The 25070-nt window shown below is 38.7% G+C and overlaps 1 protein-coding gene across 5 annotated transcripts in view; it reads left to right on the top strand.

Moving 5' to 3' along the window:
• Positions 1-25070, top strand: part of DIP2B (DIP2 acetate--CoA ligase B (putative)) — a 231052-nt gene that overhangs the window by 160561 nt on the left and 45421 nt on the right. For 2 of the 5 annotated variants that reach the window (XM_086399450.1, XM_086399454.1), the window contains exons 5-16: positions 3974-4186; positions 6792-6944; positions 7362-7484; positions 10683-10880; positions 12288-12379; positions 14344-14454; positions 16016-16139; positions 16750-16859; positions 19389-19491; positions 20639-20703; positions 23254-23347; positions 23824-23943. In XM_086399450.1, the coding sequence (XP_086255576.1) occupies positions 3974-4186; positions 6792-6944; positions 7362-7484; positions 10683-10880; positions 12288-12379; positions 14344-14454; positions 16016-16139; positions 16750-16859; positions 19389-19491; positions 20639-20703; positions 23254-23347; positions 23824-23943 (1506 nt within the window). The remainder of the gene's footprint in view (positions 1-3973; positions 4187-6791; positions 6945-7361; positions 7485-10682; positions 10881-12287; positions 12380-14343; positions 14455-16015; positions 16140-16749; positions 16860-19388; positions 19492-20638; positions 20704-23253; positions 23348-23823; positions 23944-25070) is intronic. The other 3 variants (XM_086399451.1, XM_086399453.1, XM_086399452.1) reach the window with 3 other exon arrangements.

Genomic DNA, 25070 nt, shown 5'->3' with positions numbered 1-25070 from the left:
GATAGTTCTGAACATCTTCCTGATCCACGTCTGGTCAATCAGTATCCACCCTGATTGAGTTTAGTGCTAGATTAATCACTTCAGAATTTGTAGCCCAAGGTAAGTCCAGAATGGACTGCTTTCTGAACTAACCTTTTAATCTTCTCTTCTATATAAGTTTTTATTCCTAGACTGCACCTTCTTGGGTCTCTAAAGCTTTTCCTTCCTAAGCTTCAAACTCTTTCTTTGCCTATGTGGAAACTTACTTTGCCTGTCTTGAAGGTTCTGAAAGTCTTTCATTCCCCTGACCCACCAGTGCAAGAGAACATGACACTTTCCTGCCTGATACCACCCCTTCCCACCCTGCCCGCCCCAAGCACACACAGATATTTCTTTTCATGGACTCCAGACTACTGTATACTAACTGTCTTAATGGTTGTTTCCCTTACTTGTTCTTTGAAGCTCTCATTTCCTGGTCTAGTTTATGTGTCATATTTTGTAGCAGTTGTTAGGGTGAGGTCTTCCTTTCAGTGAATCTTGACTCACCTGCTGTTCTAAGCTGGTATCTGGACTTAGTTTGGATATCGGGTGTCAGAACCCAGTGTCAGGCATTGTCTTTCCAGGAACTTGTGTAGCTTGCACCGTACCCCTCATTATATGTTTCCTGATTGGTTATAAATGGATTTTAGACTTCCGGTTCAGTTCAGTTCAGTTAAGTCATACCAGTTACAACCTGAAGGGCAAGCTATATTTCCAGAATATTTTCCTGTTGTGTAAACCTATTAAATTCATCATATACAAGCGGTTTGGCAAAGACTTTAGTTATGATGGATAAGAGTGTGAGTTCCTATTCAACTGGAGCAGAATCAGTGGGAAAAGAATGACTTTGTTAATATTAATTTAATATTGCCCAATTTTCTGCTAATCCCTAACAGTTTTGTGGGTGACAGTTACTTTTTTTAAAAAGGTACGAAATAAATGTATGAATATGTAAAGGAGCTTCCCCCCCCCAAGATATAGTCCTAGAGAGGTGCTTACATTTTGTATAATCTTAACATGTAAACTGTAGAACTTTGCAGAGTCGAAGTTCTGTACCTGTGAGGTAACATAGGGTGGGATTTTCAGGGGAGAGGGGGCACTTGATGTTTATTGGCCACCTGTTATATGCTGGCGCCACTGGTGCTTTCTGTAACTTGTCTTGTTTGGGCTCTCCCACAGCAGTTAGCAGAGGTGAGTTTCCTCGGCTGACTGAGGTGGCCCTTAGCAGCCCAGTGCTGTCTACCTGTCCAGCCTCATCTTTGGTCACTGCCACTTTTGCATCCTGTGCTTCCGCTAGCCTCATTTCTTCCAGGTCTTCAAATGTGCTCTGTTTCCTGTCACCTCCCAGGTTTCTCACCTGACTCCCCTCTGTCCCCACCTCTGTGCCTCTCATAAATAATTCCTACTTAACCCTTCTCACCTTGGTTGAGGTCTCACTTCCTTGGGCACCAACCCTGAACTTCTTTAAGACTCTAAATCCTGTTAGAGTGGGTACTGTGTCTTCTTGCTTACTATTTTATTCCTGCCAACTAGTGTAGTCCTTAAAGTATTTATTAAATGGATAAATAAGCAAATAGCCTTCTCAGATGGACAACTACATAGCTTGTAAATGGTGGCCCCAGAGTTCAAATGCAAGGACGCCAAAGCCATGTTTTTTCCACTGCACTAAGCCTCCCCACGGAGAAGGCAATGGCACCCCCCTCCAGTACTCTTGGCTGGAAAATCCCATGGACGGAGGAGCCTGGTAGGCTGCAGTCCACGAGGTCGCTAGGAGTCCGACACGACTGAGCGATTTCACTTTCACTTTTCATTTTCATGCATTGGAGAAGGAAATGGCAACCCACTCCAGTGTTCTTGCCTGGAGAATCCCAGGGACAGGGGAGCCTGGTGGGCTGCTGTCTTTGGGGTCGCACAGAGTCGGACACGACTGAAGCGACTTAGCAGCAGAAGCGGCAGCAAGCCTCCCCACAGTTATAGTCACTAAACACTCTAAGGAGGACTAGCCGGCAAACGAGGTAATTGAATTGAAACAATATATCTAATTACATAATTGATCCAAATAGAAACATAATGAAACCAATTTTCCACAAACCTAATCATGAAAATACTGTTTTTTACTATCTTTTAAAAATTGAGTTATTCTGATTTTAGACTTACACAGATTAAAATAAATGGTGCAATAAAGACACTCCGTGAATACAGTGGAGGTTGTGGGATCCTGTGATGTATCACCCCAAAAATACTTTATTCTCAGGGTCAGATTCACCTGTCCCATTCCTCCCATAGATACTTTTTCTTTTTTTAAAGCATGTTTGCAAAGACAGAAATCTCTGCCTCCCAAGGTGCAGTTGAACATTTTTCTTTAAGATTATGCAAAAAATGTTTTCTAAAGAACCTCATCACTTTAGCCCTTTGGAGTCTGGTCACAGTTTACCTCTCCAGCCTCTTTTTTGCTCTTACCTCCCCAAAGTCCACATGATTTGCATAGAAGTATTTCAATCCCTGACTGAGATTGGGGTTCCTCCTGTGAAACCCTTTGCTCACCCCATTTCTTGGCATCTATTATTTTAATATGAAATAATCTGAGGAGTTGTGTGTCGTCTGTACTAGATGGTAAGCCTTCTTAGGGCATTTACTATCTCATAAGAATTCATACATCTCAAAACTCCCAGAACTGATAGTTCCCAGCACATATTACATAGTTAAGTAGTACACTGTAAAATAATAATATTAAGTCTTGGGCCTCAGATCTCCTTCAATGTGACATAATAAATTAGGGGTAGTTTGAGAGCAGGAAGAAAGGATATAGTCATTATTTTAACTTTCTTACTTCAGATCCTCACAATTTGACTTCTAGATTAAATTAGTCTTTTGTTCTTCGAATTTCTGTTGTCAGGAGCTAGCAGTGTTCTAGCTCTGTTAGTTATCTCTCTGGCTCTCTAAACTGAAGTAGAACATGGACCTGCAGTTTCACTTGAGTTAGAGGAAAGAGTTCAGCAGGACTAACCATAGAATATTAAATTTTTTTTTAGTTGAATGAAATTCAATGCACGAGCCATAAATTGTAACCCTCAAAATCATTTAGGAGGGTTTATCTGACATCATACCAAATGCCGCTGTAACATGCATGCTGCATATGCTCAGAGTGCTGGAATAAATTCCTGACTTCTGCTTCCCTTAGCTGTCCTATATTTGGTTGAACTTTTCTCTTTTTATTTTTTCTGCATACTTTTCTAATTCAGAGAGTCAGAGCTGGTCTAAATGCAGGCACCAGTGAATTCTTCACAGTTCTCTGGGACCAGGAGAGAAGTACCTCTGTGGCCTCTCCGGTCTTGTTTGGAGAGCTCCCCTTTGCCCTGTGACCAGCTAGCTTTCCCACCAACACCATGACTGCTGCTGGGCTGAGCAGTTTCTTATTCCACAGTAGTCAGTTCCCCAAAATCTAGTTCACTGTTTGGCACTTTAGTTGTTGTTACCAAAATAAGATTTTTATATTTGCCATCAAGATCATTTCCTTTTAAGTAGACACTAATTAATAAGTACTTGTGAAAATCAGGGTAGCAGCCCATCGCAATGTTCTCTAACAAAGACACTGAGGAAGATAATAGAAGCACTTCAGCATTATTTGAACATAAGGAGATAGGCCAGAAGAATTTAGATACTGATTAAGCCCAGAACCAAAAAAACAAAACAACTGCAACAACCACAACAAAAACAGTGAATGAAGTTTAAATGTACAAAAATGGGTTTTTAAAAAGAGCTTAAAATAACCTCTAGATTTTGGCTGTTTTATTTTTGCAAACTTTGGTTCATAAGTCTTTCCTTGAGATTCGCAAGAAATTTTACATAAAATGTTTTGCTGCTGTCAAAGTTGAATGTGTGCTCATTGAGAAAGATCTGGAAGGTCTGTGTTCTAGGCAGGATCGAGAACTTCTGTTTTTCTAATTCCACACAGACACGTCTTCGGCCTCTGAGGATGAGGGCTCTCTGAGACGCCAAGCTGCGCTCTCTGCTGCCTTGCAACAGAGCTTACAGAACGCTGAGTCCTGGATCAACCGGTCAATTCAGGGATCGTCCACTTCTTCATCTGCATCTTCTACGCTGTCCCATGGAGAGGTCAAAGGAACCAGTGGGTCTCTAGCTGATGTATTTGCCAATACTCGAATAGGTAGGAGCTGAATCTCCCCAAGAAATTATGTTCCATTTGGCTCCCAGTAGCCATGAGATAGTTTATGATTTGCGTTAGGTTTTTTCAGGGTGGCCTAAAAAAATAGTATCAAAATGAACATGACAGACAATGAGGCAGAGAAGGAAACAGGAGCAGCACATTTGGAACGATGGAAAAATGTCTGCTTTATTGGCGATAGTATTGCCCACCTGAAGCCATAGATATTTCCATAAGCAATACTCAAGCTGCAAGATATAACACCAGTCTTAGTATGCTTTATCTGTACTGGAGAATATTCCATCATGGAAAAAGTGTTCAAAGATACAACATCTTAGATTTTTCCCAGGATTGTTGCTTACATACTGTCTCTCTCTCAAATAAAAAAACCTGAGAAAATTTGGAATTAAGACAGTATCCGTGAGACTCTTGTCTGTAGCATAAAGACTGGATTTATTCTCCTTGCTGCTGAACTATTGCTACAACAGAAGTGTGCGGGCTGAGAATGTCGGTCAGTGCTTTTGCTTGACTTGGCTTTAAGTGTGTGTCTGTTCTAAGCGTCTGTGACATCTGCAGATAAAGTTCAGGTCTCTGCCTTTGCTTAATTAGTTGGTACACATAGCATGAAGCGATGTATATAAACATCATGTGTCTGTGATACTATTCCTTTTTTCTTGACAATCCATTTGCTTTTTGATGTCTTAATTTTTTGTCAGTGACCTTCCTGTACCACTTTATGTTTATTAAGTGATTTCTGAAAAGGAAAAACTTGGAAACCTTTTGATTCAAGCCTGTAATTTTTAAAGAAAATAGCTACCTTAAGGTCATGCTTGCCCATATTAAAAGGTCAGGGCCAGCAGCCGATGGCTTGGCCTGTGCTCTTAATTGATTGACACCCCATCCCCACCAAAGCAGCTACAGATGAGCAGACTCAACAGTTCTCCTGTTGGGAGGGTCGGCAACAGAGCCATGGAGGGGTCAGGTTTTATATCCACATTGTCTAAAAGAGCAGTTTCACTTGTGAAAAATAGTTTCCTAATACTCAGTTAACTTTATCTCAATTTTTGTTAACAAGATGATTTTATCTGACTTCATCTCATATTCCTTCTGCTCTGTGAAAAGTTCAGGAACTCACAGGAACCATTTTATCCAACATTACTGGCTTTTGGATGTTTGCTCTAACAGAAGTTAATACATACTTCATGTTTCTAAAGGAAAAAATTTGAAAATACAGATAAAAGGAAAAATAAGCTAGAGCCCCACTTATATAGAACTCTTCAATATTATCACTTTCATGTGGATCCTAGACTTTGTTTGCATAACGTAAGGCTCTGGTTTTGTTTTTACAGAAATGAAATGGTACTAAATAGAACCTGCTTTTATTAGCAGACATGTCTGCTTTTAAAGCAGAAATCTTCTATATCATTAATATAGGATCATACTTTTGTCTTCATGGTTTCAAAATATGCCACTGTGGCTCTGCCATAGTTTATTTTAGCCATTTCCCTATTTTGGACATTTAAGTAGTATCCAGGTTTTTGCTGTATGAAAACTGAAATGAGCATCCTCACACACACAACTTCGTGCATTCGTTTGATTATTTCCTCTTAGGATGTATTCCTATAAGTGGAATTGCTGGGTCAGGTAAAAATGTCTATTTTAGTGCTTTGTTACCACATCATCCTACAGAAAGACTACACTGCAGTATACTTGTGCAAAGTATTTAAAGCTTTAAAAAGTATTAAGCTAGTAAGTATAGACTTTTGGGGCCTGGAAACCTAAATCCCAAAATAATTTTAGAAATTGTTTATATTATGCTTTTTTCCTTGTTCATAGTTTTGAGTGGCTTTTCATTATTCTTGTGAACTCTATGTTTTGCTTCCTCTAATTTTCTTTCTCTTCTTCTAATTTTTTGGTAACACTTCTCTGTTCAATGGCTCTCTTCCAACTATATCATTATTTCTTTATAGTAAGAATCCCTACATGAAGCAGATTAAAGCAGCACTGTTTAATCATGCTTAAAATAAGGGAAGAACCTTGTCTTTCAAGTAGATTCAAGTTACATATGGGTTGTTTTACAAAAATTAAAAATGGATTTTACCTGATTTTCTTCATCTGAGACCTGATCAGTCTGACTCACTTCCAAGACACAGTTTCTGTCCTCAATGAGTGAAGAGACACAGATAAACCACCATAAACATGAAGAAATGTTCAAAGACTAGAATATTAGTAGCCGTAATGATCATACTGACTTTGGTTTCATTTTGAAGTCACCAGCAATTTTTATTTTATTGTGGTTATTTTTATAACATTGGATTTCTACCAGACTTTCTGTGTAGAAAAGAATGTGTTTGAGAAATATTTGATATGTGATTTGATCTTACTAAGCCTGCTCAAGTTCCCAAAAGTAATAATGTTAGGAAGCTGATATGCCCTGACTTAACCTTTTCCTCTCTTTATATCTTGCTAGTAAAATTAGAGCTAGTGCCCCTTTAAGTGGTTTTCTCTCTTGTTAAAAAACAGCCAGCAGCAACAAAAAAAGACTTAAAGATTCTTCTTCTTACTGCTAACATAATATAATTTTAAATTTTGTTTTCTCCCCTCTTAGAGAATTTCTCTGCTCCCCCTGATGTCACTACAACTACCTCTTCGTCATCATCTTCCTCAATACGCCCAGCAAATATTGATCTACCCCCATCGGGGATAGTTAAAGGCATGCACAAAGGATCCAACAGGTCCAGCCTTATGGATACAGCTGATGGTAGGCAGCTGTTTGGTAGTTAAATACAGTATATTAGTTAAACTGAAAAAATTCAAATTATAAACAGCAGTGTCTAATATCCAGCAGTGGCAGGACTTGTGATCTACTCACATAAGTCATTTCAGCTCTCTCTTTTCAAAGGTACTCTGAACAAAAAGTATGGAAAAAGAAAAGCATGCTAGGAGAGAAAAGGGAGGTTAGATGGAATCTTTGAACAGTATTAATAATAGCACCATATTTTTACTCTTGTCATAAAAATTATCCTGTATGTATATGTACCTGTTTAACCCAGCTGAAATAGAATGAGACTGTGAACAAAGGCCAAACATCATTAAAAATGAAAGCTCCTAAGAGAATTGAGAAAGAGAAATATTCCTAAAATCAGTTAATTTTAACTTACCATTTTTTTCCCTATAGGTGTTCCTGTCAATAGCAGAGTATCCACAAAAATCCAGCAGCTTCTCAACACTCTGAAACGACCCAAAAGGCCTCCCTTAAAAGAATTTTTTGTGGATGATTCTGAAGAAATTGTGGAAGGTAGTGGTAATAATACCAAACCACATATATTCCTTAGAAATTTTGTAAACAGTTACTGCATGTAGATATTATAGGATTTATGAATGGATAAGGCATCATTTTTGGTTGAAGAGTTCATAGTTTTCTGATCTTTTTTCCCTTATCATTTATATTTTAAATCTCAGATGAAAAATAGAGGGAGAGGAGGGAAAGACAAGGAGATAACTATGGAACATAGAATTATCCTTGGAAATAAGTTTTTTAAAATTAGGAACAAGCACATAATTTTAAAAATTATTTATATTTGTCATTATCTTAGAGTAGTGTCAAATTCATCCTCAAAAGTTTGCACTTTTTTTTTTATATATATAACCCAACCATTTTTGTTAAATCAGTCAGTCAGCACATATATAGATCTGTTTTAACATGGTGGATGGTGGAAAAGGTTCATGAAAATATAGTCATTTCCTTCATGTTGTTTCCAATTTAGACAAAACAGACACTACAGTCGAAAACTGAGTTTAGTCAATAAGTATGTATCAGTTGGTACTGGCAACTTGGAGAAAGGAAGAAATCGGTCTCATCTGTATGGTTGGGGAAAGCTCCCTCAAGAAAGTGATGAGTGGTTTATTCACCCAACAATTTAAAAAATATTTAGGGATAAAATGAATCTAGAATTTAATAGAAGGATTGGGAAGGAACTATGTGGGGGCATAGAAGGTGGCCGTTTGATATTAATAGTTATTAAAGGTGGGTGATGAATAGATCTATCTAAAAAAAGCCTTTGTCTGAAGAACTGAGCCTTGATAGCTTTGCAGTCCATTTTTATGTCCTGAGACAAAGAACAGACTTTGATTGCATCAGACTTTAAGGGAACTAAGCATGTTAGTAGACTCAACCCAGTCTTAGCCCATTTGGTGCAGCAGAAAGCACCAAGCCACGTGATGTATGAGCTTAAGATGAATTTCTCTTTCTTTTGGAGTCACTAAACTCACTGAACTATGGTCATCTTTCTTGATGAACTGAATTTTCAAGTGTCTATGCCAGTAATAGCCTCTTCAGTCTTTTTAGTACTGTGTGTTCAGAAGGCAAATGAAAATCAAAGTCTAGTAGGAGTCATACTTGAGCAACATTCATTGGCTGAATAGAGCTAACAGCTTCCCACTAATGTTAAATAGGCAATGATTTTTCATTTAAATGACAGTTATCTTTGGAAGAGAAAAATACCTGTATGTCTTTGGAAGTCTGCAAGAGTATGCCCCAGAGTCTGCAATGAGGCCTAATGGATGGCAATAATGTATAGACTTTTATGACCAAAACTATGCTTACCATATATACAGCTTGTCTGTAAGAACAAAACTGTTTATTTAGAATCACCAGTGTTTATTTTTATAGTTAGTTGGTTTAGGGTCTGGGAATATGCAAATGTTATTTACCTAGGGTGGTGAGTTGGAAAGTGAAACTGTTAATTTTGTATCAGTATAAAAATGAGTGAAGACATTTTAAGTTTTCCCAAATCTGTCATTAGATTGAGCTTTAACATGCATCTCATTTCATATTTCATTTGCCCTTCTAATACTTGCTGCTCATTCCATCCATTCTCTCTTCTATGCTCCTTCTCTCATCTCCTGTTCACCTGGCTAATCCCTACTTTTCCTTTAAGACTCAGCCCAGGCATTACCTCCTGCAGGTGGGCGCCCCCGTCCTCTAAGCTAGGAGGCGTGGTCCTCTTGTGCCCTTTCTCTTCATATCTTTGTCATGCACTGGCCGTGTGTGCTTTGCTCTGTGTGCAGGTGTGCTTCCCCACTGCACGCTGGATGCTCCTAGAGGGCAGGGCTCTGTACTGCTTGTACCTAACAATAATAGAAGCAATAGATGTTTGTTCAAAGGATGATACATGCAGCATTTATCTTCTCAATGTTTATCACATCTTACATACAGAGTTGACATTCAGTGAACACTTGACTTTTTGTTCCATATGTAAATTATCCTTCCTGCTATGAAAATACAGGTATTTTTTTTTAAGTTCAAGCAATACTTGTTTATTGTAAAAGATTAAGAGGACTTTAGTTTTGTCTCTGTGAAAAAGTATGAAATATTATTCACCCTCTAGTTTCTGGAATTTACCCTATTATAAATCTACTGCTTAAAAAATTTTTTTTTTTTTGCCACACTACATGGGATCTTATTTCTCCCACCAGGGATAGAATTGGGGGCGCCGGCAGTGCAAGCACTGCGTCCTAAACACTGGGCCACCAGGGAATTGCCTAGTGCTTTTCTTTTTTCTCCCCCAAGTTCCATTCAATTTAGTTAACATCGATTAACCAACCATTATATATTAGGCACTAAAGGCAATGAGAAGAATGAGAACCATGTCTTCTCCCAGGGAACTCTCATCTAAGAGGGAGAAAACCCTCTAGAGTAATAGAAGCTCTTAAGTGTCCTCAGTGCTTTAATAAGAGTGCACTCACGTGAAGTGTGGAAGAACTAAGGAAGGAATGGCCGGGCGGCTTCCCAGGGAAGGTACATCCTAAGAAGGATGAGTGCACATTCACCAAGAGGCAAGGGGTTGGCCATAGGAGATGTGCGCAGAGGTGTGGAGACATGGAAGGAACATAGTCATTCATGGCCCTTGTCTTCCTGATTCCAGTAGGTCGCTATTGTATACCTGTTAACTATATTTGCATTTTACAGATGAGGAAAAAGGAGGCTGAGGTAACTCCTTTTGCCCAGGGTCACACTAGTAAAAAGTGAATATAAGCTTGGGTTTCCTGACTCACAGTTCCATGGTTTTTCATTAAACATAACCTGGTGAGGTAGATCCTGGCTCTCTAACATTAGACACAAACTAAAGATTTTAAAACAAGTTTACTAAAAATAAAACAACAACCAAAAAATAAATAAATTTACTAAAAATTGTAAAAGTACTAAATGCAAATTTATGCTTTGTGCTTTTTTGTTTGTTCGGGGATTTGCTTTGTCAGGGTCAGAATTTATTGCATAAAATGTATTAAATAAGGTTTTACAGTTATGTGGGGAAATGAATTAAGGCCCAGTTTGTGGATTACTGTTTGTAATAATGTCCTTTCTTTTCTCAGTGAGTTTAAGCCAGAAAAAGGGAAAGGGAAATATTTTAAGATTAGAGACCTCAGTTATGTTAGCTGGTATTTGTACTTCAGATCTTATGTTCATATAACCTGTTGGGGTGTTTTTTTGGTACAGTACCTCAGCCAGACCCTAACCAACCCAAGCCTGAGGGACGGCAGATGACCCCTGTGAAGGGAGAACCACTAGGAGTCATCTGTAACTGGCCCCCTGCTCTGGAGTCTGCCCTGCAGCGCTGGGGCACTACTCAGGCAAAATGCCCCTGTCTGACCGCACTGGATGTAACGGGGAAGCCAGTTTACACTCTTACTTATGGTGAGTTTACATGAGTCCAGCTTCCTTTTCTCCTAATAAGCTCTTCAGATTATCATGGGTAATTTATTTATTTTTATCTTGCTATCTAGCGGTTACTGTATTTCAGTAGATCTTTTAAACTATTTCAGTGGGATCCTAAGCTCCTAAGTATAGCTATTGCCAAATATTTTCTTTTGCTAAAGTGACTATTGTAAGCAGCTGTTACTTAAAAGAAGAAAGAGACTTTGTAGATTCACTGATGTTTAAATACCAGGAGAGGATTTTAGGAAGACATTTGGGCAGGATTAATGGTGTATGGTAAAAATCAGTTTTATCTAAAAATTGAAGTTGATTACTTTTCACATCTTTGTCATTTACTTCATCCTGCCACTTGCACATAATAGGCACAGGCTTCTATAATGATCAGAGTATCAGTACTTTTCCATTTAGTTTTATAGATTTTTAAAATATTTTTATTATGTTTTCTCTTAAATAACAAGAAGAATGGATTCAACCTGGGCTGTGCAATTTTGTTCTAGTTTATTCAGACAGATTCCTCTTTCCCTTCTAAAGTAGTAAACATTGTCCACAGACCTCCACATAGACTATTTTAGAGAAGAAAAATGGTTTTATTTAAAGAATTGTGCAGATTGACATGAGTTTCCCCTTTGATGCCTCTCTGAATGAGTTGTGTATAAAACTAACATACCTGTGCAAAGTAAAATGATTTCTTTTTCAATTTCTTCATAATCTAAAGTAAGAATTTCTAAGGTGGTTGGGAAAAGGAGCAAGAAAAGGGGAAGAATAGACTTTCCTCCCTAACGTTGTTTTTAGCACTCATCTCAGGACCTGTATGTTAATCTCATCCATATACCCTTCAAGAAAGCAGTGAGATTTTTACATGTTTATTTAACATCTGTGAATATATCCGCATGTTTCACATAATTTCCATTTCACTGAAATGTAGTGGTATGGAATACGCAGTCATTTGAGTCATACTTCTGCTTTGCAGTTACTTCAAGTATTCAATACCATATATGTAAGTGGTTCTTCAGAAAAGGCTTAGAAAGAAGTGGTCTTCTGATTTTCAGTCTTGTGATAAAAAATTGTTTCCTTTCTTTTAAGTATGATCAGCTTGCATCAAATTATTCTACAGATAGATTACATCAGAGAAGAATATGAAATATTGTCTAGAGTGAGCTTTTGGTGGTTTCCTTTTTGCTTGCAGACAAGACTGGCTTTCCTAAATTAGAGTGAACGTAAAGCAGTTTTTGTGGGGAAGGCCTCTCTGTGTGTAGAGGGTGATGCTTGTCTAATGTATCGTTTGCCGGTGACGGATATCTTATTCATTGTGCTAGTGAACTGAGTGCCTTCTTATTAAAGCAGACCTGTGTTTTTCTACATGATTATTTTCTTTTCTTTTTCCAGGAAAGTTGTGGAGCAGAAGTTTAAAGTTGGCCTATACACTGCTTAATAAACTGGGGACCAAAAATGAACCTGTATTAAAACCTGGAGATAGGGTAATTGTTGTTGTTTTTTTTTTTAGGGAGGTGATGTTTTATTGTTTTCTAGCATGCACATTCTGGACTTTTTTTGATGTACAACAGCACAATTTATAAAACTGTTATTCTTAGAAATTGAAAATCATTTGGGTTTTAATGTACAACAGCACAATTTATATAACTGTTATTCTTAGAAATTGAAAATCATTTGGTTCCAACCCAGGTTATAATTCTTGCATTTATAGTTTGAAAAATAGTCACATGTCTCTTTCTGTGTAGCTCCTAATCAGTATACTGTTTTAAGGTAGTAGTGAAAATAAAGAGAAACCTAAATCTTTCTGTAAATAAATATTTCAATATTTGGACAACAACAGTAGCAATCAAGATTATTCTTTGATATTTTTCTTTGAAAAATGCCCCATAAAACTTTAAAAACAAGTTTTCTGGGGTTTTATGTAGACAGGGGATGAGAGTTATGTTACTTCTAAGGAGGAGCAAATTTACATCATTATTTTTTCTTTAATGAAGGTGACATTAAATTTTATTTAGTATTTAGAGGTTTTTTACACTTTCTAAATAAAAGTATTTGAATCATCAAGCATTACTTTTCATTTGGAGTTGTAGAATAAAACACCCAATGCATACACAACAGAATCCTTCTTAGTAGGCTCATGATTACAGAATCTCCTAAACTAGCCTTTTTAAAAATTCTGCATCATAGCAAAGGGCAGCTAAAGTAGACTTTTACTAATAGTGTGACATGTGAGCATTTCATAATCTTCACTGAACCCTAAGAAGGTAGTTTTGTGTCTTCCTAATGACATGGACACTTGTGTGCAGGAAGGAAATGGGTTGTTTAAATGTCTTTTGGAGTTAGTATTTTTTTAGAACTCTGGAAGGTTCCCAATTAAACTTATCTTGGGAGTAAGTTAAGAGAATTTGAAAGTGAGAGAAGGGAAGACAGGTGTCCAGTGTTATAATTAAGTTTCATATGTTAATCTGTGAGTATCCAAACCAAGTAACAAGCTCCGCAATGATCATGACTTCTGTCTTTTTGCATCTCTTGAGGAAATTAGGGAGAGTTAGTTGTCCCTGTGATGCATTACAGGTGAGATCACAGGTCTGAACATATTATGGAGGTTTCACTGTTTACCTTTTTTAAGTGAATTAACTTTATATTCATAAAGGTTTCTACCAGTGATGCTTAAACTCCCAAATGCCTTCTTGCTAGAACACTTGCAGTGTTGGTTAAATTGGTAAGGATCTAATGCAGTGAATTTGTTAAAAAGTATTTGGGAATTCCCTGGTGGCTCAGATGGTAAGGAATCTGCCTGCAATATGAGAGACCCAGGTTTGATTCCTGGGTTGGGAAGATCTCCTGGAGAAGGGAATGGCTACCCACTCCAGTATCACTGCCTGGAGAATTCCGTGGACAGAGGAACCTGGCAGGCTGCAGTCCATATGGTCTCCAAGAGTCAGACACGACTGAGTGACCAAAAAAAAAAAAACCTTAGGTTTGCTTAAGGTTGTAATTGAGTTCTTTCATTCTTGTAGGTTCATCTATGAGAGAAATAAGACTTATTCTTTAATATGCTCGTCTCTCTAGAGAGATTCATCACATTTATTTTATTGCTTTAGCCCTGCACTAAAGTAAATTACCTTAGGTTTTGTAAGTAATTTAACTTACTACTTAAGGTGAGTTGTTTATTGCTAAATCACCAATAGAATTAAGTGAAAAATTTCTTATGGTGATGATGATAAATTACATTATAGTCTCTAAATTGTGCCTTGTATAATTGTAGGAATGTCAGATCCTTTTAGATTTGTGCATCCTTCTCAATAACTTAATTTTCTTTAGGCTATTAAATAGTTTGACTTACTGTCTTCATGATAAATATCATATATAAATGTACTACTTAGAGACATTGAAAGCATTGGTCTGCTTTTATTCCTCTCTTATTAAATGTCATTATGCCTTTTAGGTAGCCCTGGTTTACCCCAACAATGATCCGGTCATGTTTATGGTGGCCTTTTACGGTTGTCTCCTGGCAGAAGTGATTCCAGTGCCGATAGAGGTACCTCTTACCAGAAAGGTAATGCTGCTTGATTTAAGAGGAATGTAGCCTGATGTAACATGGCAGGCATCGAGGTTCTTGGATCAGTTGACTCAGTTACAACACTTAAAGGGGATTCCCTGGCTGCTCAAACAGTCAGGAATCTGCCTGCAATGCAGGAGACCTGGGTTCAGCCCCTGGGTTGGGAAGATTCTGTGGAGGAGGGCATGGCAACCTACCCCCGTATTCTTGCCTGGAGAATCCCATGGACAGAGGAGCCTGGTGGGCTACAGTCCATGGGGTCCCAAAGAGTCAGATATGACTGAGCGTCTAAGGACACACCACAGAACACTTAAAACAGTCTGACCATTTTCCTAAGTACTTAACTTCACTTTCTAGAAACAGGGAAGTTGTAGAAAATTTATTTATGAATATTTTCAAGTTTCATGAAAATAACCTGTTTCCAACTAAGATAGAATTTTTATAGTATTATATATATATACCACTTAAAAATTATGGGGACATACTTGACTTTTCAACAATTAGCTTTTATAGAGAGTCCCACTCTTGCTTCAGAGACTGTAAGTAATCCACATTTATAATAGGTGGAATCTTTCTATACGAGCATTTTCCTTAACATCTAAGATTTCTATTAAGTCCAAGTGTGATGCAGTGATGTTGTGTTACTACTCTGGGATATAGAATTTACTTTGGCAACACATCAGCCCTACTAAAATGAAGCATATGTAGCAAATGTCAAAGTTTTACCAAGTGATTTCTCCATGAGCTGTTTGACTTTAATTTTCTCATGCAGTTTATTATTGAGAGTTGATGGTAAAGACAAATATGGTGGAAACTGTAGATTTACAAGAAAAGAATTTTTTTTCTGAAAGGAATAAAAAACAAAATGAGTAGCATCCCTGAAACTCTGGTTGATAGAAGAAAATATCTTTAGATTGGTCAGGAAATCATAGGGTTGTTCTTAAATTATTAAGTTGGCAGTGTTTATGTGGTTTCATAATGATACTTTTAAGATGACATTTTAATGGAAATGCTTTAGGCTGTATCTTTTGGTTTTATTTCTCTACTGCTGTTGTAAGGCTTAAATCTACCTCCTTTAAAATAGAATAAGAAGAAGTATATGAACTTGGGTATAATTGTCCATTTACTTTCATTGTAAATTTGGACATTTGGTGTCCATTTATATTATTTATTTTGTTCTGACCTGAATTGCTTTCTTTTTGGATTTGAGGTTATGGCTAGGTCAGGACAACTTAACCATGTTCACTTTTATTTCATTTCCTGAGATTAATTTAGAAGAGGAGCATTGCTGACCTTTGAGTAAAATGGCCACATTTGGCTGGTGGAATTCATCGTTAGCAGCGTCAGATTAATGAAACATGGTTTGCACTCAGGAAATCATTGTGCTGTAGCAGTTATTTGGAAGAACATATTGTCACTAGATTTTGACAGTTGCCAGATATCAGGGGGATTTCATGAATGTATTGCGCAAGTGCCAGAGCATTACTAAGTGTCAGATTTTGGGCTTGGGTATGCTCACGTTCGCTCCCCTACCATGTTCATTATCTTTTCTCCACAGGATGCTGGGGGGCAGCAGATTGGCTTCTTGCTAGGAAGCTGTGGTATTGCCTTAGCTCTTACCAGTGAGGTTTGTCTAAAGGGATTGCCAAAAACTCAGAATGGAGAAATCGTACAATTTAAAGGTTGGTAATATTTGCACCTGATTTATCAGTTAAAAACTAATGCTGAGTGCTTTAATTAGTGTTTTAATTTAATAGTAGCTAAGTATTTAACATATTTTCTTATTTAATTCTCACAGTCTTATGAAGTAGGTACCATTATTATCCCCATTTTACAGGTGAGGAAACTGAGACACAGAGAGGTTAAGTAACTTGCCCAAAGTCACAGCTAATATATGGCAGAGCAGCGATTTGAACCCAAATCTGTCTGATTCCACAGCCCACACTCTTAACCTTTATGCTGATGGTTGGAAAAGCTACCACTCTGTTCACTAAAACTAAATGCTACATGTAGAGACAGAGGATAGACCACTAACCTCAGTGGACTTCCACTGCCAAATGGACCTCCCAGTTGTTGAGGTAATGTCAAGGCCTGGTGTTAGCATATGGAACGGTTGTGCTTTTGAAAGAAGGTATAAATGTCTGATGATTTATCACTAAACACTAAATGAGGTATTTCCTTGGTTATAAAATGATCTTGATTTGATCTCTTGATATTTAAAATGGCCAATTCATTGTGAATTCCTTTTCTGATGGCTTAGGCAATTCAATTTTTATTTTGGGTTTGGTTTAGGTTGGCCCCGGCTCAAATGGGTTGTAACAGATTCCAAGTACCTTTCAAAGCCACCTAAGGACTGGCAGCCCCTCATCTCACCTGCTAGCACAGAGCCAGCATACATTGAGGTAAGTCCCAAGTCTGGGACATACATTCTGGCTTTTCCTTTGGCTTTGGTTGAGGTCCCATAAAATTTAAAACTAACTTTTTGCAGTTTTAATGTTAGCAGGTCCCCTTGGTTTGTTAGATTGCCATCTTTTGCCCCATAAGATGCTTTCCAATGGCCCTTCTGTCCCAATTATTTTGAGCATAACTACCTATTCATGAGAATGACAACAAAGAAATTGACCCTTGTCGTGTAAGAAGGTTACAGAAGACTTTAAGAAGTTCAGAGGTTTAATAAATGATTTACTAGTGGAGGTATTTCTCTGCTGCTTTGGGGATGGGAGTGGTAGGGGTGAGGGGGGAAGTGAGAGACTGAAGAAATGAGGAGGAAAAATAGCTGTGCTTGAAAAGAACAAATTTAACAGATGAAGAGCAAGAAGAAACAGATGGCTGGAGTGTTTGGTATTGAAGGTTATTGTGGTTGCGTGATTGATTGATGACATAATCCAGTTGAGAGATTAAGTCCTACTGCATACCAGGCACCAGGCCAAGTGCTTTAAATGCAGTATCTCAGTCAATCCTCACAAGTACCCTGTGAGGTGGTGGGGTGAGGGGGCTGTTAGTAAACCTGCTTAGTAGCTAAGAAGACTAAGACTCAAACTAACTTGAGTCACCAGCCAAACGTTTGTCTAAAAACTTTGACTCAAAAATGACAGAGCTGGAACTCAGATTCCCGTCTGTTGCACTCTAAAAATTGTGCCCTCAAGTACTCTGCATCTTGCTTGAGACAGTGTTAGTAAATGTTCAACAACTGTTTGCTAAATTAATGAATAAACATCCATAAATTATTAAAAAAAAAAAAAAAGATTTTGGGAAAAAATGCCCCCAACCGTGAGCCCTGGCTTCCTTGATAGCTCAGTTGGTAAAGAATCCACCTGCATGTAGAACTACTGTCCTATACATTTCCAAGCTTCTGCTGTTCTGAAAGAACTTGCAGTTTTCATTGGAATCCTCTTAGTATCCGTAGGACATTGCTAGTGGGTTTCAAGTGTCCTTATAGAAAGTACAGCAAGAGGGACTTCCTTGCTGGTCTGGTGGCTAAGATTCCACTCTCCCAGTGTATGCCGCAACTAAGAGTTTACATGCCACAACTAGAGATTCCACATGTCACAGCAAAGATCGAAGATCCTGTGTGCCGCAGCTAATACTGGTGCAGCCTAATAAATACATTAATTTTTTTTTTAAAGTGATGGCAAGAAAAGTTTTCATGGGTGAGGGGTGGAGAGGTGGTGTTGGTTACATTGGGTTTCATGGGACTATGGGTCAGTCACGGTGAAGAATTGACCCTCCAAGTCTGAATCTCTGGAAAGAGGTCTGAGCTGGAGATAGAGAATTGAGAGTCATCAGGAGTGTGGTACCCTGATGGATAGAAGTGAAAAGAGGGCTTCCCTGGTGATACAGTGGATGAGAGTCTGCTTGCCAGTGCAGGGAACCTGAGTTCAATCCCTGGTCTGGGAAGATTCCACATGCTGTTGAACATCTAAACCCATATGCCACAACTACTGAGCCTGTGCTCTAAAGCCCAAAGCTGCAGCTGCTGAGCCCACGTGCCGCAACTGCTGAGCCTGTGTGCTGCCGCCACTGAAGCCTGTGCACCTAGAGCCTGTGCTGTGCAACAAGAGAAGCCCGCACTGCAACTAGAGAGTAACTCGCAAGAGAAGCCCACACACTGCGACTAGAGAGTAACTCGCACTCTCTGCAGCTAGAGAAAGCCGGTGCACAGCAACGAAGACCCAGTGCAACCAAAAATAAATAAATAAATTTTTTTTAAGTGAAAAAAGAGGAGGAAGAACAGGACTTTCAGGGAATGCCAGCATTCAAAGGATGAGCAGAGAGAGTGAAGGGAAGGGAGAGAGAGAATGTTGAACAGGAAAGAGGAATATCACAAAAACCAAGAAAGGACAAAGTGTCAAGAAAGGTGTCAGAAATTACAGAAAGGTCTGATACAGTGAAGTGTGCAATATATGCTTTTGATTTAACAATAAAATAAAAAGTGACTGATCTTGGTAAAAAGCAACTTGAGGAGGATCGAGCAGCTTCGAGGTAAAAGCGAAATTACAGCTGATTGGTCTGGAGGCGTGAATAGGCCGTTTCCCAGGCTCCCCTCCCCGCCAGGAGCCGCTGATAGACTAACATGCCTTTGGCTCTGCTTGCTGTGTATTTGATGCTGTGCTTCTGTTAATGCAGCCCGAGTCACTTGTTTGTTTCAGCTGCTTTAGCAGCCACTTCACGCTGATTAACTAATTAACTAATTAAACTTTGAAGAATTTTTCACACCTGCTTTTGTTGAGCTTTGTCATTCCCTAGTTCTGTCTTTGTGTGATTGAAGTTTCGGGCCCAGTTGCCTAGCCTCAGATATTTATATGAAGTGTTAAATTCAGCCCATTGTCATGGTTTTTCTAGGTCTCATTTATGGATTCTAGTTTTGTCATTTGAAATAACCCATTTTATTGTTTCTTGTGTTTTTGTTTTCTGTGGTTTTTTTCTCCTAGTATAAAACAAGCAAAGAAGGGAGTGTAATGGGAGTTACAGTGTCCCGCCTTGCAATGCTGTCTCACTGCCAAGCTCTGTCCCAGGCCTGCAATTATTCTGAAGGTCAGACTTCACCCCGTGACTGGCTGCACTGTGAGCTCAGATCTCTGTGACTGCGAGCCCTCTGCCCGGTGACTGGACTCCAGTTAATGACCGCATTCAGAGGGAAATGTTCTAAGACACATTCTTGGCTCGCTTTTGCTTTCTTCTTTTTCACAAATATGCTGTAATTTAAAGGAACGAAAATTCTGGGCAAACCAAATATGTAAAGAATGATTTCTAGAGTACAGAAATAGAGAGCTAATTAAATCCATGTGTTTATTAGCTGTGGAATGTCAGGTACCTTCCTCTCCCCATGCATATAGAGCTGTCACCAGCTGTAAGTTTGGAGTTAGAATCAAAGAAATTCTGCTACCAAAAAGCACAGATTAAAACACAAAATGTATTCTGGATTGTTGGACTTTAGATGTGTTGATAGATACGCATAATGATGATTTCCCTTAGAATGTTCTTCACAATATTAATTCTTTTAGTGTTTTATTTTTCATAGAATGAAACAAGTTAATACATGCTCCTTATGGCAGCATTATACAGCCACATTCTTGTTTGGTTAAAAAGTATATATATATAATAAAATCAATCAAAATATCAAAAGGAGTTGATTGAATTATCGTATAGTCATATACTGGGTTATAATCTGAGGTTTCAAAACTCAGGTTCTTAAAGATTGTTTCAGTATATCATTAAGTGGAAACAAATCAGATACAGAGCAGTTTATGCCAATTTTGTTGTCAGATATCTATTTCTATACAAGTATATAAGCTTAGAAGCATATGTGCATGCATATAGATACGATATATAGATTTATACATATACCACCATTTTTTATTTTCTCTAGGAAGTATAATTTTCTACATATGCTTGTGAAACTTCTGAAACAAACATGTGATCCTTATATAATTTGGAAAAAATTATTATCTCAAAGACAGTGCCTAAGTCAAGGAATTCCAAATTCATTGTGTCATCTGTGACCGTGTCACCCTATGATCACTTCCCCAGCCAGTTTGAGGGGACCCTCATGTGATCAGAAGACCCTTAGAGCTTTTAGTGGCTTTTTAAAAGTACAAAGTCGGTTGTTTAATAGAGGCAAGTGACAGAATTTTGCTACTTAAACTAAAGATAATTTCCTTATGTTTTTTTCCTGTTACAGGAGAAACAGTGGTAAATGTTCTAGACTTTAAGAAGGATGCTGGGCTGTGGCATGGCATGTTTGCGGTAAGCTACACGGAATCAAGAGCTTGATTGTACTTATGATTCAGATCATTGTGTGTACTGTGAAACCACAGCATCTCACCGTGTCTGTATGAAATTTAAGCTGCCGAAAGATCAGTAGTATTTTCCAGGGGAATTTAATTTTGTGATACGAATGGTAATTTTTTTTTAAAGGAGAATGTAATTCTGTTTTTTCTTCATTGTGTGGTTGGTCATACCCTTCATGTAATAGTATGTAGAGGAACTTAGGATCCAAAATTTTTTAAATATCTAATATGATAGCTCAAAGCTTAAAATATTCTATCTGTGACTATATGTTTTTCAAAGAACTCTGTTTGAGTTACCTCTTCTCTTTTCTGAAGAAAAGATTACCTAAATATATCTAGGACTTTGAAGCTGTGGTTAATAATACCTAACTTTCTGTTGGACAGAATGCTTGAATGAGTCCATGTTGCAATGAAGGAATATTGTAAACAAGGTAGATCAGGCTCCTTTCCACAGGAGAGGAACAGGTACCATGCGAAGGGAGTTAGAAAAAGGTGACTTCCTCCCAGCTACGGCCTCAATTTTTATGAAAGAGGTAACAGTTGAATTGGACTGAGAAATGAGTAGGATATAGTGATATAGCAGAGAAGGCAATGGCACCCCACTCCAGTACTCTTGCCTGGAAAATCCCATGGACGGAGGAGCCTGGTAGGCTGCAGTCCATGGGGTCACTAAGAGTTGCACACGGCTGAGTAACTTCACTTTCACTTCTCACTTTCATGCATTGGAGAAGGAAGTGGCAACCCACTCCAGTGTTCTTGCCTGGAGAATCCCGGGGACGGGGGAGCCTGGTGGGCTGCCGTCTATGGTCATGAGTCGGACATGACTGAAGTGACTTAGCAACAGCAGCATAGTCATATAGAGATTTTTGGGAGGGTGAAAATGGAGGGAGGCATTTCAAGTGGGAAAAGTTTCTTATGGAGCATTTTGATTAGGAGGGAGGAGAGAAGAGATACAGGACCCTCAGGACCTTTGAGAGTGTCTTGTCCAACTTCCTCACACATTGCAGGAGACTAAGAAAGAGTAGGAAATGAAGCCCAGGGAAGAAGAGTGTTTCCCTTTTCTCCCAGGATCCCTCAGATTAGTAAAAGCCTTATTCCTTGAGCCATACATACTTTCTAGCTCTTCTCTGAAGTCCTTCCCATTCCCCTACCCCCCTTTTTTTAAATCAGAATTAAGAAACCCTTGTGAGGAGTTAGGATCTTCTCTCTGTGATACACAGAGCAAGATAGGGACATGTGTGAAGAACTGGTTATAAACACCATTCTTCCCCTGAAATCCAAGTTTGTCACCATAACTGGAAGCTTGGGGGAGGGAGGAAAAAGAGGTTTGCAATGGTATTTTGGTATCTTTGGACCGCTTAGGTGGTGCACACAATGGCCAGTCTAAGTACCAAGGCTGGATCTCTTTGGGGACGGGAGTCCTGGGTGTGTTCGGCAGGAGAGACACCAAATTGCATGACCCTCTCAGATTGTTCAGTTCTATCTACCCAAACACCTAACAGGTCTAGGCAGGATCTCCTGTAAGTGACAGGTAAACTTTGCTTTCCTGCTTTGGAAGACCCAGCCCTTTGTGGTATGTAGTATGTGCTTATGCTTGCATAAGCATGTTGAAGGAAGGCACTTACAGGGTTGGAGGGCAGTTGGCAGTTGTCTGTTCGGTTTAAAAAGCACGCATCCTGTGACTCAGTGGTACAACTTTTCGGTACCTACCCTAGAGAAACACTTGTGCACGTGCTAGGGAAATGAGTATAAATATGTTCCTTGAAATGTTGTTTGTGATTGTAAAAAGTTTGTCAACAATAGGGAAATACCTAAGTAAACTTGGTATAGTCATACTATGAAATACTGTGCAGTGGGTTAAAAACATATATAGATCTCTTACACTGATAGAGTAGATTTCATTATGTTTCGGGCTTCCCTCATGGCTCAGACGGTAAAGAATCTGCTTGCAATGCAGGAGACGCAGATTTGATCCCTGGGTTGGGAAGATCCCCTGGAGAAGGAAATGACAACCCACTCCAGTATTCTTGCCTAGAGAATCCCATGGACGGAGGAGCCTGGCAGGCTACAGTCCATGGGGTCACAGAGTCAGACGCGACTGAGTGACTAACACTTACACAAATATGCATAGATTTAGCTCTAACACAATTTAAGTGAAAAAAAAAGGCAAGTGGCAGATACATGTATAGTATGTTACCTTTCATGTTAAAAACACTTTTCTATTTCTGTGGGGAAGAATATATATATAGATACCTATAAACATGAATGGAAGGATCCATGGCAGATTCTTAACAGTGATTATCTCTGAGGAGGAGAGGAGGGAATCAGGTTTGAGAATAGGTAGCAAAGGAGGCTTCAACTTTATAGTTAATATTTTAGACTTTTTTCAAAGAGCATTAGTGTTTGAGTATAATATGGTTAAAATTGTTAACAGAGTATCAATTCAGTTTTAAAATGCTAAGTGTGTATTAGATATTGATTACTTTTATCTTTCTTTGCTTTTCAGAATGTAATGAATAAGATGCATACAATTAGTGTACCCTACTCTGTTATGAAGACCTGCCCTCTCTCTTGGGTCCAAAGAGTACATGCTCACAAAGGTAGTTACACATAGCATCTAAGCTTTAATTATGTGACTGTTGGAGATTTCAGGGCTTTTCAAATTGGTCTCGTAGAGACATACTTCTATGCCTTGGAACCTTAACAGATTTTAGAATTTGGTTACCATAAGATTAGATATGCTGTCTCGTTCATCTCAGTTGGTGTCCTTTCTGAAGAACGGAGATGACTGTGTGTGAATCTGAGCCTGAATTAGATTTATTGGATGCTCTGGTGTTCGATCCTTCCTTGGCTTGGGTATGAGGCCCATCTGTAGGTCTCTGTGAGCAAGGTAGTCATGTGTCCGTCAGTCACTGCCGCCTCAGAGCACCTGGCATCATTTCTTTGAGACTTTTCTTATTTTCTCTTAAGTGCAATTCATGATTCCTAAAACAAATGAAAATGTTTTTACTGTAGCATATTAATATCTACCAGATTTAGCACATGTGTATTAACTTTACCCCTTTTGCATTTATAGCCAAGGTGGCTCTAGTGAAATGCCGAGACTTGCACTGGGCTATGATGGCTCATCGGGACCAAAGAGATGTGAGCTTGAGTTCCCTCCGGATGTTGATTGTGACGGATGGAGCTAATCCTTGTGAGTATTTCTGGAGTGTCAATCTGGGAATAGCCTTTCCTTTGGTAGTTGAGGTTTTCGTCCCCTTTCCATAAGCAATTTTTTTGTTTTTAAACATCTGTATTGAGAGAGAATTCACATATCATAAAACTCACCCATTTAGAATACAGTTCAGTGGTTTTAGCATGTTCATAGAGTTATAACACTATCACTACTGACCTGAATTTAGAACATCATCATCCCCAAAAGAAACCCCATACCCATTAGGCTTCATTTCCCATTTCCCATCCTCTGTCCCTTAGCCCCGGGCAACTGCTAATCTACTCCTTGTCTCTATATATTTACCTCTTCTGGACATTTCACATAAATGTAGTCATGCTATATGTGGTTTTTTCTGACCAACTCCTTTCACTTAGCATATTTTCAAGGTCCCTCCATGTTGTAGCCTATGTCTGGACTTTATTCCTTTATACTGCCATAAAATATTCCTTTGTATAGATATATTACATTTCATGTAGTCATTCATCATTTGATGGATCTATAAGCTTTGAAAAGCACTCTGTTCTCACTCACTTAGATCCTTTCTCTGTCATGTAACTAAAAAGAGCAATGAGGAAATAACTTACTATAACCAAGTGTCTGGACTTTATATAAATTCCCTGTCAGCAAATCAGAAGAGTTCACAAAAGCTTTTAGAGACCTTACTGTGTTGCCTCCTTTTCCCAACAAGCACAAACATCCTGAGCCTCCATAGGGTAGACTCAGGTGGAGCATCAGACACTACTGTGTTCTTTGCCATCAGTGAACTTTTGTCAGCAGTCACAGTGATCATTCTGGTATAAAACACAAGCCTGGGACTGACCTTAAAAAGAAACAAGTTAGTGAGTACACGAAAAGGATGGCGCTGAGCCAGAATATTAGTAATGCACTGGCCACAATGGAGCAGTGGCTTCAGGAAGAGTTGCTTACTTCCAAACCAGCTGCCTGTTGCCTGCAGTACACCTCTGCTATTGATTGGGCAGTTCAGTAGGAGCAGCCATATTCCACGCTGTAACTTTAAATAGTGTCAGTGACCTTTCATGGGCTGGACAAGCATTTGTTTGTCCTTGAAACCTGTCAACCACCTCAGAGACGCAGTAAAATACTTG

The sequence above is a fragment of the Bos grunniens genome, chromosome 5 (assembly GCF_055505025.1).
Source record: "Bos grunniens cultivar Pamir isolate PY7600 chromosome 5, Bosgru_T2T1.0, whole genome shotgun sequence".
Taxonomy (NCBI): domain Eukaryota; kingdom Metazoa; phylum Chordata; class Mammalia; order Artiodactyla; family Bovidae; genus Bos; species Bos grunniens.
This window is presented reverse-complemented; position numbering and strand designations above follow the sequence as displayed.